Genomic DNA, 13,538 nt, shown 5'->3' on the forward strand with positions numbered 1-13,538 from the left:
AGGTGTGAGCACATTTTTTAGTTATTATGAGAGGGATGTTTTAGAAATTGAAGTACATGACCCTCCTGGGCATATGTAGAAATCCTCGTAACACTGTGTTCCTGGGAGGGAGAAGAGGGCTGTTCTGGAAAGTCACCCTGGTCGGCTCCTGGCCCTGGCCCAGGGATCTGTTTTCCTCCAGGGCAGTCATCAGGCAAGCTCTGCCTGTGATGGTCAGAACTCAAAGCAGAATTTAGAGGGAAACTAAAACCAACTCTGAGGAAACACTGTTGGGTGCAACAGCTTGTAATTGAGATGAGGGGTTCCAACAGCTTGTAATTGAGAAGAGGGGGTTTCCTTCTATCTTGAATTGCTCCATTTTGCTCTTTTCCCTCTGCGGTGGGAAAGAAACTATCCTCAAATCTTGATTTTAGACATTACTGATACTGAGGATCTTTAAAGTGTTCTCCAAACATATCTGAATTTACACCCACCAGGACATAAAGGGAAGTCGTAGGTGGTATTTTCTGTTTTGATTGAGCGCATGAGTGTTTAAATGAATGAGAATGTGTGAGAGTCTAAGAGAATGTAATCTGCTGTAGGACAGCCGTGACTGGGTGGGTGCAGGTGCCTGATTCTGAGGTGGCCAGAGGAGCCTGGCCCTGTGAGCTGTGTGGAATCATACTGTCCCAGGAAGCTCATGACATGCTGGCTCCTTGGACATCTGCAGACAGAAAACCATTTGGATCTACCCTGGGGACTCTAAAGTGTATGTTTGCAACCCAATCCATCTTTAACTTACCATTTCCGAAGTGGTCATCTTCAAAATCAAAGGCTTGAAGTTGGACATTGGTTGTTTTCAGCTGCAGGTGGGCTGACAGCTGGAGGCTCTGTTCACTCACGCACTTGAAGGAATGCCCGACCACTGTCTGGAACATCACCACTGCATGCTTCATTCCTTGGTAAATTGTCTCTGAAAAGGTGACATATAGATTTCTTAAGAGTCCTGATAGGCATCCACCGAGCTCCAGCTGTGGCTGGGCTGCCCATGTGCAGCTAAATGGACTTCCTTCTGAGTGGCTCTCTGGGGGTTCTGCCACCTTCTCCCCATGAAAAAACACCCTGGTGCGGTTTGGAGACTTTTTCAGCTGCTCTGTTTGGGGTATAAGGGAGACACCTCACATAAACTGGAATGCGCAAACACTGAAATGAGAACTTTTGAGAATGTGTTCTTTGGTTATTTTAAATCACTGGGGACAGAGTGGGTGGGAACTAGTCAGTACTTGGGGGCTACAGAGAGGTGCCTCCAAAATTTTAGAGGTAAGAGAAGATTGCTTTCTGAGACTTAGAAAGTCACAGAACCCTTAATGAATCAGTGAAAGGACACACAGTCAGCAAATGCAGCACTTGCCTATCGCCAGGCTGAATGTATTAGACGAGCAGGGTCAAGAACTCATTAAGGGTCGGGCACAGTGGCTCTTGCCTGTAATCTCAGCACTTTGGGAGGCCGAGGCAGGCGGATCACCTAAGGTCGGGAGTTCAAGACCAGCCTGACCAACATGGAGAAACCCCGTCTGTACTAAGACTACAAAATTAGCCAGACGTGGTGGCACATGCCTGTAATCCCAGCTACTTGGGAGGCTGACGCAGGAGAATCGCTTGAACCCAGGAGGTGGAGGTTGTGGTGAGCCGAGATTGCGCCATCGCACTCTAGCCTGGGCAACAAGAGTGAAATTTCATCTCAAAGAACTCATTAGGAGGAGTTGTTGCATCCATCCACAGAAACAGAGAGAAGGGAGAGGCCCATCTCTTCCCATCTGAGTGCCGTCTGGGTAGAGGAACCTGCTCAAGGACTGGCCCTGTCTTATGACAGGTACACCCTGCTCAAGGAAGTGGAGGCTTCATCAGCAGATGAAGTTAAACATTTTAATTATTGAGGCCAGGCATGGTGGTACGTGCCTGTGGTCCCAAGTACTTGGGAGGCTGAAGTGGGAGGATCATCTGAGCCCAGGAGTTCAAGGTTGCAATGACCTATGATTACGCCACTGCACTCCAGCCTGGGACACAGAGCAAGACTGTCTCTAAAATAAATAAATAAATAAATAGGCTGGGCATGGTGGTTCATGCCTGTAATTCCAGCATTTTGGGAGGCTGAGCTGGGCAGATCACTTGAGGTCTGGAGTTTGAAACCAGCCTGGCCAACATGGTGAAACACTGTCTCTACTAAAAATACAAAAATTAGCCAGGCGTGGAAGTGGGTGCATGTAATCCCAGCTACTCAGGGAGGCTGAGGCAGGAGAATTGCTTGAACCCGAAAGGTGGAGGTTACAGTAAGGTGAGATCGTGCCACTGCACTCCAGCCTGGGCAATGGAGCGAGACTCTGTCTCAAAAATAAATAGATAATAATAATAAAAGAAAAATAATTAATCATACAATGAACTCCATTTTCTCTAATTCCATGCTTACTAAGCACTCTTCTGACTACACTATAGCTTCTTGAATGGTAGAAATTTCACTGGTCAGAGGACCCAACTGTCTGGTCCGCTTAGTAGTTACAGTAAGGAATAGTCCCAGGATGAATTAACAAGGTGGCATTAATGCCAGTGTCTGTACATGCAAATGCCCTAGACAACATACTGAATTCTCTGTGTACACGACCGTATCATGTGTTATATCCTGGGATAGTCTGCTACTACCATCCCCACTAACATTACAACTGTCACTACTGTAATTACAACTGATTACTATTCTTAATACCCCCATTAACATGAAAATCATCATTACTGTGACTCCTTAAGCTCCTGCTCAGCCATTAGGATCAGGACCTAGAATTGATTTTCCCACACCCTCAGCTCTAAATTAATTTTTGATCAGTCTTTCACTTCCCCTGCCTTTTTTTTTTTTTTTTTTTTTGAGATGGAGTCTCACTCTATTGCCCAGGCTGGAGTGCAGTGGTGCGATCTTGGCTCACTGCGACCTCTGCCTTCTAGGTTCAAGCAATTCTTCTGCCTCAAACTCCTGAATAGCTGGGATTACAGGCAATCGCCATCACGCCCGGCTAATTTTTTTTGTATTTCTAGTAGAGACGGGATTTAGCCATGTTGGCCAGGCTGGTCTTGAACCCTGACCTCAGGTGATCTGCCTGCCTCAGCCTCCCAAAGTGCTAGTATTACAGGCGTGAACCCCTGCACCCAGCCTCCCTTGCCTCTTAAGAGATTGCTACTCTATTGCTGGCTAAAATCTGGTCCATACCTAGTGATAACATTAGCTAACTGATGTTAGCACTCACAATATTTATTCTCTATCCTAAATGAGACAGGTCTAAGTGAATTAACATATATGAAAATGAGTTGTCAACTATGCTATCTTACTTACATTTAACAATCATTGGCAAATCTCCCTGAACATACCAATACAATGTAGCTGATATTTTAAGTAGATATTACTCCACATTTTCAATTCTTGGCAAGTTTCTTTGGCATAAATTCCTTAACTGGTAAAATAATGTTTAAGCTAGTCAAAGGATAGAGCTTTGAAAAGGAGAAAACAGACATGAAAACTCTTAGTACAGTACCTGGCACAGGGGGATACAAGAAAATAAAAGTTATTTAACTTTGCAGGGAAACATTTGAGGCCTCTGAGAGACATCTAGTGTGAGCGGGAGCTTTGCTTCTCTGGAAGTGAACACTGTAGGAGTTCTCTGAATTTACCCCACTAGAGTCATTGTCCATATAGCAACCAAAGTGAACCTTTATAAATGTAAATCTGAGGTATCATTTTCCTCTCTCCCCCAGACCCCCTGGTGGCATCCTTTCACACTTTAGAATACAGTCCAAAGTCCTGACCCTTGCCTTGCCCACTGGCCCTACATGCTCTGGCCTGGCTGTCTGTCCCTTGACCACATTTGCTGCTTGTTCTCTCTCCTGGCACACTGGCACCCTGCAGGTCCTTGAACACACTAGCCAGCTCACCCCTTAGGGCCTGTGCATCTGTTCTTCTGGCCATCTGGAAAGAGCTTCCCTAGGCCCGGATATCCCCAAAGAGGTGAATCTCTCTTCTCAAACTTCACCTCTTCAAAGGGCCTTTCTCCCCTGAGGGCTTCCCTAAGATATAAGGGATAGACTCACCTAAAATAGCTTTCAATTCCTCTCCACTCCTCCTGCTTGTGTTTGTTCATAGAATTTATCACTACTGGGCCGGGTGCAGTGGCTCACGCCTGTAATCCCAGCACTCTGGGAGGCCGAGGTGCATGGATCACCTGAGGTCAGGTGCTTGAAACCAGCCTGGCCAACGTGGAGAAACCCCATCTTTACTAAAAATACAAAAATTAGCCAGGTGTGGTGACAGGTGCCTGTAATCCCAGCTACTGAGGAGCCTGAAGCAGGAGAATCGCTTGAACCTGGGAGGCAGAGATTGCAGTGAGCCAAGACCAAGCCACTGCACTCCAGCCTGGGCAACAGAGCGAGACTGTCTCAAAAAAAAAAAAAAAAAAAAAAAAAGATCACTACTTAACAGAGCACAGGAGTCCCCCTTATCCTTAGGGGATACATCCCAAGACCCCCAGTGTACCAGTGTATGCCTGAAGCCATGGATAGTACTGAACTCTAGATATACTATGTTTTTTCCTGCATATACATATATACCTGTGATGAAGTTTAATGTATAAATTGGTCACAGTAAGATATTAAAAACAATAACTAATGATAACATAGAAAAATTGTCACACCATAACAAAAGTGATGTGCATGCGATCTCTCTCTCTCAGAAACTCTAACTGTACTGTACTCACCTGTTTTTGCACCAACCATGAAAGGTGAAACCGTGAATAAGGTGGGGGGGTTACTGTATTATCATTTAACGTGTTGTTGCACTCTTCCTCTTCTAGAATGTAAACTCCATGAGGGTAAGATCTATTAGTCTGAAATATTATGGATCCGCAATGCCTAATACAGGGCTTAGCACCTAGCAGGCACTAACTACATTTTAGTAGAGTGAATGTATGATTCCCAGAGTATAGAATCAGCTGCACTATCAACAGCAGATCTGTCAAAAAGCCACTAAACTCTTTATCGTTGCCAATCATGATCTCTGACATCATACTAGTCTAGCCTCATTTACGAGCAGATGGGCAAATTACAAGCACACAGAGGCATAGTAAAGTCCCCCAAAATCACATTGCTGGCTGCTTTCTTAGCCTATTCCTTAAAAGCAGCATTGGCTGGGTGCAGTGGCTCACACTTGTAATCCCAGCACTGTGTGGGACCGAGGTGGACGAATCGCCTGAGGTCAGGAGTTGGAGACCAGTCTCGGCAATGTGGTGAAATCCCATCTCTACTAAAAATACAAAAATTACTGGGTGTGGTAGCACACATCTGTAATCCCAGCTACTTAGGAGGCTGAGACAGGATAATGGCTTGAACCCAGGAGGCAGAGGTTGTAGTGAGCCAAGATGGTGCCACTACACACCAGCCTGAGAAATAGAGCAGACTCTATCTCAAAAAAAAAAAAAACAAAACAACAACAACAACAACAACAACAACAACAAAAAAGCAGCATCAAACATGAGCAGATTCAATAGCATGAAAGGTGAGCTAACCAGAAACAGTGTCATGGCTGGTAGAACGGGCATTCTGTAATTACTAACCTGGATCCGAGACAGTCAAACAGGCTCCCACTTCACTGATATAATATGATCCTTCATCCTGTAAAACAGCAGGGTGTTAACCTTTGGTTCATCTCTATTCATATGTTTACAATCTTGGTTTATAACCTTTGTTTAGGATTCCAGCTATTAAATCTAGATATAAGGGCTGGGGAGTTACTTGATACTGGGTCATAATTGTGTATAAAAATTCCAAAAAAGTAAACATACCACAAATAAATAAATAATAACTAACAGTTTTCCCCTGGCCCCAAATTTCCCTACTGCATACTAGTTGCTAGGGCCTGATATTCAAATTCCACCAGTATAATCTGAGTCCCTTGGTTGGGCCAAATTTCTCCCTGTTACAATGCAAGTCCATCAGGAAGGTGGAGGAGCAGGAGCGTATAGTAAGCTTTTACTAGCAATTAATATCTAAGGGTAGGAATTCTTATCCTGAGACCACGCATCCTTTCCTTTTATTTTTAAGACCATCCATCTGGTTTAGAAGGCTCATCCTTAAGGATACCATGGGAGGACCTCCCGGGGTCCATAAACCCTCTGGGAAAAACAATGTATACAAAATGGTGTCTACACGTTCCTACATAGGGTGTCAATGGCTTTACGCAGCTTAATGGGTCTATGTCTTCAAAATGGCTAAATGGGGCCACTGGGAGGGATTATGGGAAGAAATGCCTTACCCTGAGATCCTGGGTATCCTCTAGAAGAGAACCCCAAGTGGTTGTATTTAAACACAAAGCAGTACCCCCACATTTCATCTAGGAATTATCTTTCCAGAAAAACAAAAACAAACTACAAAACAGCCCTATAAAAACGAAGGGCATGAAACCTTATAGGGAACTGAATTGGGGTGTAGAAGGGTAAGTTGAAAAGGGAGTTTCCATTTTTTAATTGAGGTGATCCACAGTGTTCTCAGTTTTAAACATCCCTTAGAAAACCATCTATAAGTAAGAGGTGCAAAAATGGCAGAGCAACCCAAATCAGAACATGAAATTGAATTACTTTTAGAGGTTTCAAATATAGTCATTAGAGAAACTTAACAATACTAATCTTGACCACATTATAGTTCATTTGTGTATTGTTAGTGGATAAAATGTTGATTCATTATACAATAAAAGGGTTCCATAAATACAAACTGTTTTAGTAAGATCATTGATACTGATACACTGAGCTCTAGATCCTACAATTCATTGAATAGCACCTGCCACACAATAGCTTCCTACCCTGTGTCAGGCACTGTCGCGGGCACTTCCATGCACTTGCCTTATTTAATCCTCACCATAATCATGAGGGAAAATGAGGCTGGGTGACTTGCTCCATGTCACAGTCCTAAGAGGTGGCAGGGGAAGATATGACCTCCAGCTCTGCTTGCCTCCAAGTCTAGTCTTTAACGTCTCTTTCATACCCACTCCATGCCAGGGACTGTTCTAGGTCATGGGAGAGGACCTGGTTGCCTCCGTCAAGGTGCTCAGTCTCTTGGGTCTTGAAGGCAAGTTGAACAATGCCCTTAGACCATCCATTTGCCTTAGGGAGAAATGTCTCTTTTAAAAAGACACCAACTTGGCCAGCCGCGGTGGCTCAAGCCTGTAATCCCAGCACTTTGGGAGGCCGAGACGGGCGGATCACGAGGTCAGGAGATCGAGAGCATCCTGGCTAACATGGTGAAACCCCGTCTCTACTAAAAAATACAAAACCAAAAACTAGCCGGGAGAGGTGGCGGGCGCCTGTAGTCCCAGCTACTCGGGAGGCTGAGGCAGGAGAATGGCGTGAACCTGGGAGGCAGAGCTTGCAGTGAGCTGAGATCAAGCCACTGCACTCCAGTCCAGGCGACAGAGCCAGACTCTGTCTCAAAAAAAAAAAAAGAAAAAGAAGACACCAACTATGTGTTGCTTTTATATACCATTTATTCCGGGCATTTTTAAAATTTGGAGCCTCTTTTAATCTAAGAGAGACTTATATTTCAGGGTCCACAGTCAGGGTTACAAGACCCCCGCCCCATCCCTAAGGGCAAAGAGGGCCCATTGAAGGGTTTTAAGCAGGGCAGTGACATGAGCATAGCTTTGATTTTGGAAATGGCTCGGGCTGCACTGTGAGACTGATTTGAGGAGCAGCAGAATAGTAATGAGGTCAGCTCAGACTCCTCAGAGGCCTCTTGGAATCTTCCCTTTGGTGTCTGACCTGTCCACCTAAGGAAAGAATGCGTGGCATTTCTGTGAGAGTTTCACCATTTGCCACATGCATGTTTTCACTGACATTGCCTCACTTGATCCTTACAACGACCCCCTGAGACCAGAATCGATATTATCAGACCATTTTACAGCTGAGAACAAAGAGGCTCTGAAGAGTTAAGCATCTACCGCAGATGCACATAGCTTGTAGGTGAGACAAAGCAAGATCCTGCCCTGCGTTTTCCTCCATGGGATGTGTGGGTATAGGACAAAAATTCATTATGTGAGAATTTACTTTCACATTCCCTGAAAGGCAGCTGAAACCTATAACCATTGATGGGAAGCAGGACTGGCTACATAATGAATTTTTGGGGCTCAGTAAAAAATGAAAGTGTGGGGCCACGTGTTCAAAACTCAAGAATTTCATGGGGCAACAGCAAAGCATGAAAACAAGCCTAAGCCCTTCCAGATGCACAAGCGGAACACCTGGGAACCCGTTCCTGATGGGCAGGGCCACTGCCGCTCCACAAGAATCCATGCTTTCTAGGACTAATCAAAACATGAGGCCTTCCACAAGCAGAGTGCTCACATTCACTGTGAGTTCATCTTAAGGGCACAACAGGACAGAGTCTGGAACCTGTACTCAGATTTCTTTCCATTTTGACTGAATCAAGATTAGTCAAACGTTGACTAGGACTAAGCTGATGTCTAGCTTTTTTTTTTTTTTTTTTTTTTGAGTCGGGGTCTCCCTCTGTTGCCCAGGCTGGTGTGCAGTGGCAAGATCTTGGCTCACTGCAGCCTCAACCTGCCAGGCTCAAGTGAGCCTCCTGCCTGAGCATCCCAAGTAGCTGGAACTAGAAGCACGTGCCACCACAGCCAGCATTTTTTTAAAAAATTTTATAGAGATGGGATCTCACTATGATGCCCAGGCTAGTCTTCAACTCCAGGCCTCAAGAGATCCTCCCTACTTGGCCTCTCAAAGTGTTAGGATTACAAGGAATGAGGCTTGAGGTATGAGCTACTATGCCTAGCCATGATGTCTATCTTTAGGGTAAAGGAAAAGTATCTGTTAGGTGGATTCATGTCAACAAAAGGGCAAGGGGATATTTAGTTTTCTTAAGATTCCAAGTTTGACTTGACATGATCATACTTCAATCGTCCTGCACATCTCTTCTGACTCACCCTTTCCATATGGTATTTAAGCCCCGGGCCTCAGGGTTAATGGCATGGGGATATACCATCTTGTCTCACCACCATTCAAGACAGACATGGCTTCTGTTCATACATCCCTATTCAGTATTTCTTTTCAAGAAAAAAAAAGATTCCAAGTTTTACATAATTTATGCTCTGGAATGAGGCTTAGTTAGACAATTGTGCCACTTTATTTTGTAGAGTTATAGTGTTACTGGATATTCTTAAAGGAAACAAAATCATCTTTGGTAAACTTTTTTCCAGAAATATTTTAGGTTCTGTGGTCCTTTGTTAATCCGTCAAGAATCTTAACATCCTCCTTAGCAAAACTGAGGGTCCACCAACATGTCTACCTTTGTACAGACATACGGGGGTCTGGCACCAACCAGCCAATTCATCCTGCCCAGGACGCCAGCATGCCAATAACCGCGGGGCCCTAAGGTTCCCCCGTCCACTTCAGCAAAACACACCATGGAAGCTTCACAGTCCCTAGCTGTTCAGGATGTGGATTTTGTCTTCAGCATCGATCACGTCTTTTTTGCTCAGCACCGTTGTGACTAAATCAAGAAAGTTTTGTTCTGGACATAGCAAAAGGAACCTGTGATCTACTTTTTGGCACTTTGACCCAGAGTTCTCTGCAAAATTTAGATTTTCTCCTTCATTGATTCATTTGTTTATCAAATGTTTGCTAAAGATACACTATAGATGAAGTCCGGGAGGGTACTAGGGAAGAGAAGTGAAGGAGCCATAGACTTTGCCTTGGGGATGGTGAAATGTGTGACCAGTGCATTGATGAAGTTTGGGGAACAATGACTAGAGATTCAGGGAACTAAGAAGAGGAAGTCTCTCATTTTACCTGAAACGGAAGTAGGGAAGGGGGAATTTCACAGGATGATGATATTTGAGTTATTTTAAGGATGGATGCTAAAGGAGCTGAGGGGTGGGAAGGTCCTTCCAGGCAGAGGGAAAAGTACCAGGGGAAACAGGGTGTGGAAAGTACAGATTACCTGGGGGGTTCTAAGCGGTGCACTGTGAGGGTGTTAACATTTGAACATTGGTCACGGTCCTCAGAAGCCCAGCTCATAGGCCAAGAGGGTTCCAAATGCCCCTCAAAGGCTCTGGAGAACAGTTTGAGCAACATAATTAAAACCCATCTCTACAAAAAATAAAAATAAAAAAAAATTAGCTGGTGGCATGTACCTGTAGTCCCAGCTACTCAGGAGACTAAGGCATGGAAGGATCACTTGAGTCCAGGAGGCCGAGGCTGCAGTGAGCTATGATTGTGCTACCACACTTCAGCCTGGGTGACAGAGGGAGCCCTTTCTTTAAAAAAAAAAAAAAAAAAAAAGAGCTGGAAACTGGAAACACCAGAACACCAGGTGGGTCTGCAGCATTGATTCCAAGACCTCAGTTGGCCAGTGCACTGCCTGACCCTGGCACCTCTCCTCTCTTGATGGTTAATTTCACTATGTCGAGAGCCAGGGCTGGAGACCTAGAGCTGCCCGGCCAAAGGGGTGGAGGAGAAAGGGATAGTCCTGCGCACAGAACAAAGTTACGAAGGATGTTTTAAAAGCAACTATCCCACCAGGAAGGATGTTGTAGGGAGGTGGGGGGAGAGACGTACGTGATCTTGAACTTGAAGAGTCTGAACAAGTTTCAGCCTGTCACTCTAACCAAATGAGACACTGACAGGGAAAGTTTTTCAGTTTTTCAAAAAATGAAACTGAGGGAAAAAAAAGAAAGGAAATCCACCTCTCCTGACCCCACTAGGGGCCAAATACCGCGCTGAGCACTTTTACATTCTTTAGCTCAGCACACTCTCACGGCAGCCCCGCAAAATAAGCACTGGTTGGCTCCATCTTATAGAAGAGGAGCTGAGGCTCAGAGATCATGAGCAGCCTGTCCATGATCACGAAGTGAATGATATGGATAATTTGCCTTGAGTGAACGACGAGGTTAAGTGACTGATTTTTCTTTATGTTATAGTCATTGGTAGTATTTCAATTTTAAAAACTACAAATTGGGCTGGGCACAGTGGCTCACACCTGTAATCCCAGCACTTTGGGAGGCCGAGGCAGGTGGATCACCTGAGGTCAGGACTTCAAGATCAGCCTGGCCAACATGGCGAAACCCCGTCTCTACTAAAAAATACAAAAATTAGCCAGGTGTGGTGGTGCGCACCTGTAATCCCAGCTACTCTAGAGGCTGAGGCAGGAGAATCACTTGAACCTAGGAGGTAGAGTTTGCAGTGAGCCAAAATCATGCCATTACACTCCAGCCTGGGTGACAAGAGCAAAACCTCATCTCGAAAGCAAACAAACAAAATCCTACAAATTGAAAGCTGGAACTATAGCCTATATTTCTGTTATTTTTCTTTCATAGCCAAGCTCATTGTTAGGGACAAAGTAAGTGCTTAGTAAATTCTTACTAATAAACGAGTTGATAAATCAGGCCTAATCAACATCCATTTATCATTCTACAACCTAGCTCCCATAACATCTATTATATTATAATGAATAAACTCACATTTTCTAAGGTTCTCTTTTTCTCTAGAGCCATGGTTTTCAACCACAGATGATTTTTGCCTCCCAGGAGACATTTGACAATGTCTGGAGACATTTCGAGTTGTCAGACTGGGGTGGGCAGTTGCTCCTGGCGTCTTGTAGACAGAGGCCAGAAATGCTGCTAACCATTTTTCAAGGCACAAGGTAGTCCCACACAAAGACTTACCTGGTCTCAAATGTTAATACTGTTGCTGTTGAGAAGTGCTCGTTTAGAAAGCAGCAACATTTCAAAAGTGATCGACTGAATAGTTGAGTCTATTTCTCTTTTGAAAAAATCTAGAAAGCTTTCTTACCTAAATACACTTCATACAACACACCCATTAGGGCAGAAGTCACAGCATCAGAATCTACAGGCCAAATCTGGCCTTACGTTATAGGTTTTTTGGCCAGCATGGTGTTTTTTTTTTTTTTTTTTTGAGACGGAGTTTCACTCTTGTTGCCCAGGCTGGAGTGCAGTGCCACAATCTCGGCCCACTGCAACCTCCGCCTCCTGGGTTTAAGCGATTCTCCTGCCTCAGCCTCCCAAGTAGCTGGGATTATAGGTGCCTGCCACCACGCCCAGCTAATTTTTGTATTTTTAGTAGAGACAGGGTCTTGCCATGTTGGCCAGGTTGGTCTTGAACTCCTGGCCCCGGGTGATCCACCCACCTTGGCCTCCAAAGTGCTGGGATTACAGGCGTGAGCCACCACACCCGGCCCTCAAAATTTTAAAAATATATTGCCAACATTAAAAAAATCATGTGCTTTTCTAGAAAGATCTAGATTTCTGCCTTATCTTGAACAATCAGAAGATCTGGCATTACCACCCTCACCTTACCACCTGATTGACGGGACATGTAAAATATTGAGCAACTGCGCCTGTAATTCCAGCACTTTTGGAGGCCAAGGCGGGTGGATCATGAGGTCAGGAGATCGAGACCATCCTGGCTAACATAGTGAAACCCCATCTCTACTAAAAATACAAAAAATTAGCTGGGCGTGGTGGCGCACGCCTATAGTCGCAGCTACTTGGGAGGCTGAGGCAGGAGAATTGCTTGAACCCAAGATGCGGAGGTTGCAGTTAGTCAAGATTGTGTCACCGCACTCCAGCCTGGGCAACAAAGCAAGACTCCATCTAAAAAAAAAAGAAAAAAAATATTGAACAACTAGTATAGAAGGTAAGCCACTCAGAATGGACATTGGAGCATCCCAAATAAATGCCATAAAGGATAGTGATAATCCTCGGGGCTAGACACCAGCCCTGCCATTTGCACCATCTGCAGAACTAACTCCTAGGGAGACGAACACTCTCCTGCCCCTCCCTTTTGTCTCCTAATTTCTGAGTCCTTGTCAGTTGCCTCATTACTTTGTGCTTACTTCAACATTTTTTCTTATTAGATTGAATGGAAATTGAAAGCTTTCTTGTCTTTAATTTTTGATGAAGACCTATTTTGATCTTTATCAAAACTGGTAAAATAAAAATTTAGGACTGCTTGTTTCAATGAAAACAATTTTTTTTTTTTTTTAAACTAGCTTGCTTCGCTCATTAAGTTATATGCCTAGCACCTGCAATTCTCGAATTCAGGGTCCCTGTTTTGGCTTAAACAAGTTCCTATTGATTGATGTTTTTTAGAAAGAGTCTCACTCTATCACCCGGGTTGGAGTGCAATGGCACAATCACAGCTCATTGCAGCCTTGACCTCCTAGGTTCAAGCAATCATCCCACCTCAGCCTGCGTGTGGTAGCTAGGACCACAGGTACACGTCACCATGACTAGCTAATTTTTAAATTTTTTGTAGAGATAGTGTCTTGCTACGTTGCCCAGGCTGATCTCAAACCCCTGGGCTCATGCAATCATTCCACCTCGGCTTCTGACAGTCCTGGGATTACAGGTGTGCCAGCCAAATTCTTTTTTAAAATGCAGAAATTCAAAGGTGCCAAGAACATACATTGAGGAAAGGACAGTCTCTTTAATAAATGGTGCTGGGAAAACC

General features: G+C 44.5%; 1 protein-coding gene across 3 annotated transcripts in view; it reads right to left on the reverse strand.

The window, feature by feature from the left end:
* LOC105480106 (lysosomal associated membrane protein 3) overlaps positions 1-13,538 on the reverse strand; it is a 42,298-nt gene that overhangs the window by 13,765 nt on the left and 14,995 nt on the right. For all 3 annotated transcript variants that reach the window (XM_011738564.2, XM_011738565.3, XM_011738563.2), the window contains exons 4-5: positions 5,625-5,682; positions 782-952 (exon numbers count right to left, since the gene is read on the reverse strand). In XM_011738564.2, coding sequence (XP_011736866.2) covers positions 782-952; positions 5,625-5,682 — 229 coding nt within the window. The remainder of the gene's footprint in view (positions 1-781; positions 953-5,624; positions 5,683-13,538) is intronic.

Source organism: Macaca nemestrina, chromosome 2 (genome assembly GCF_043159975.1).
Source record: "Macaca nemestrina isolate mMacNem1 chromosome 2, mMacNem.hap1, whole genome shotgun sequence".
NCBI lineage: Eukaryota > Metazoa > Chordata > Mammalia > Primates > Cercopithecidae > Macaca > Macaca nemestrina.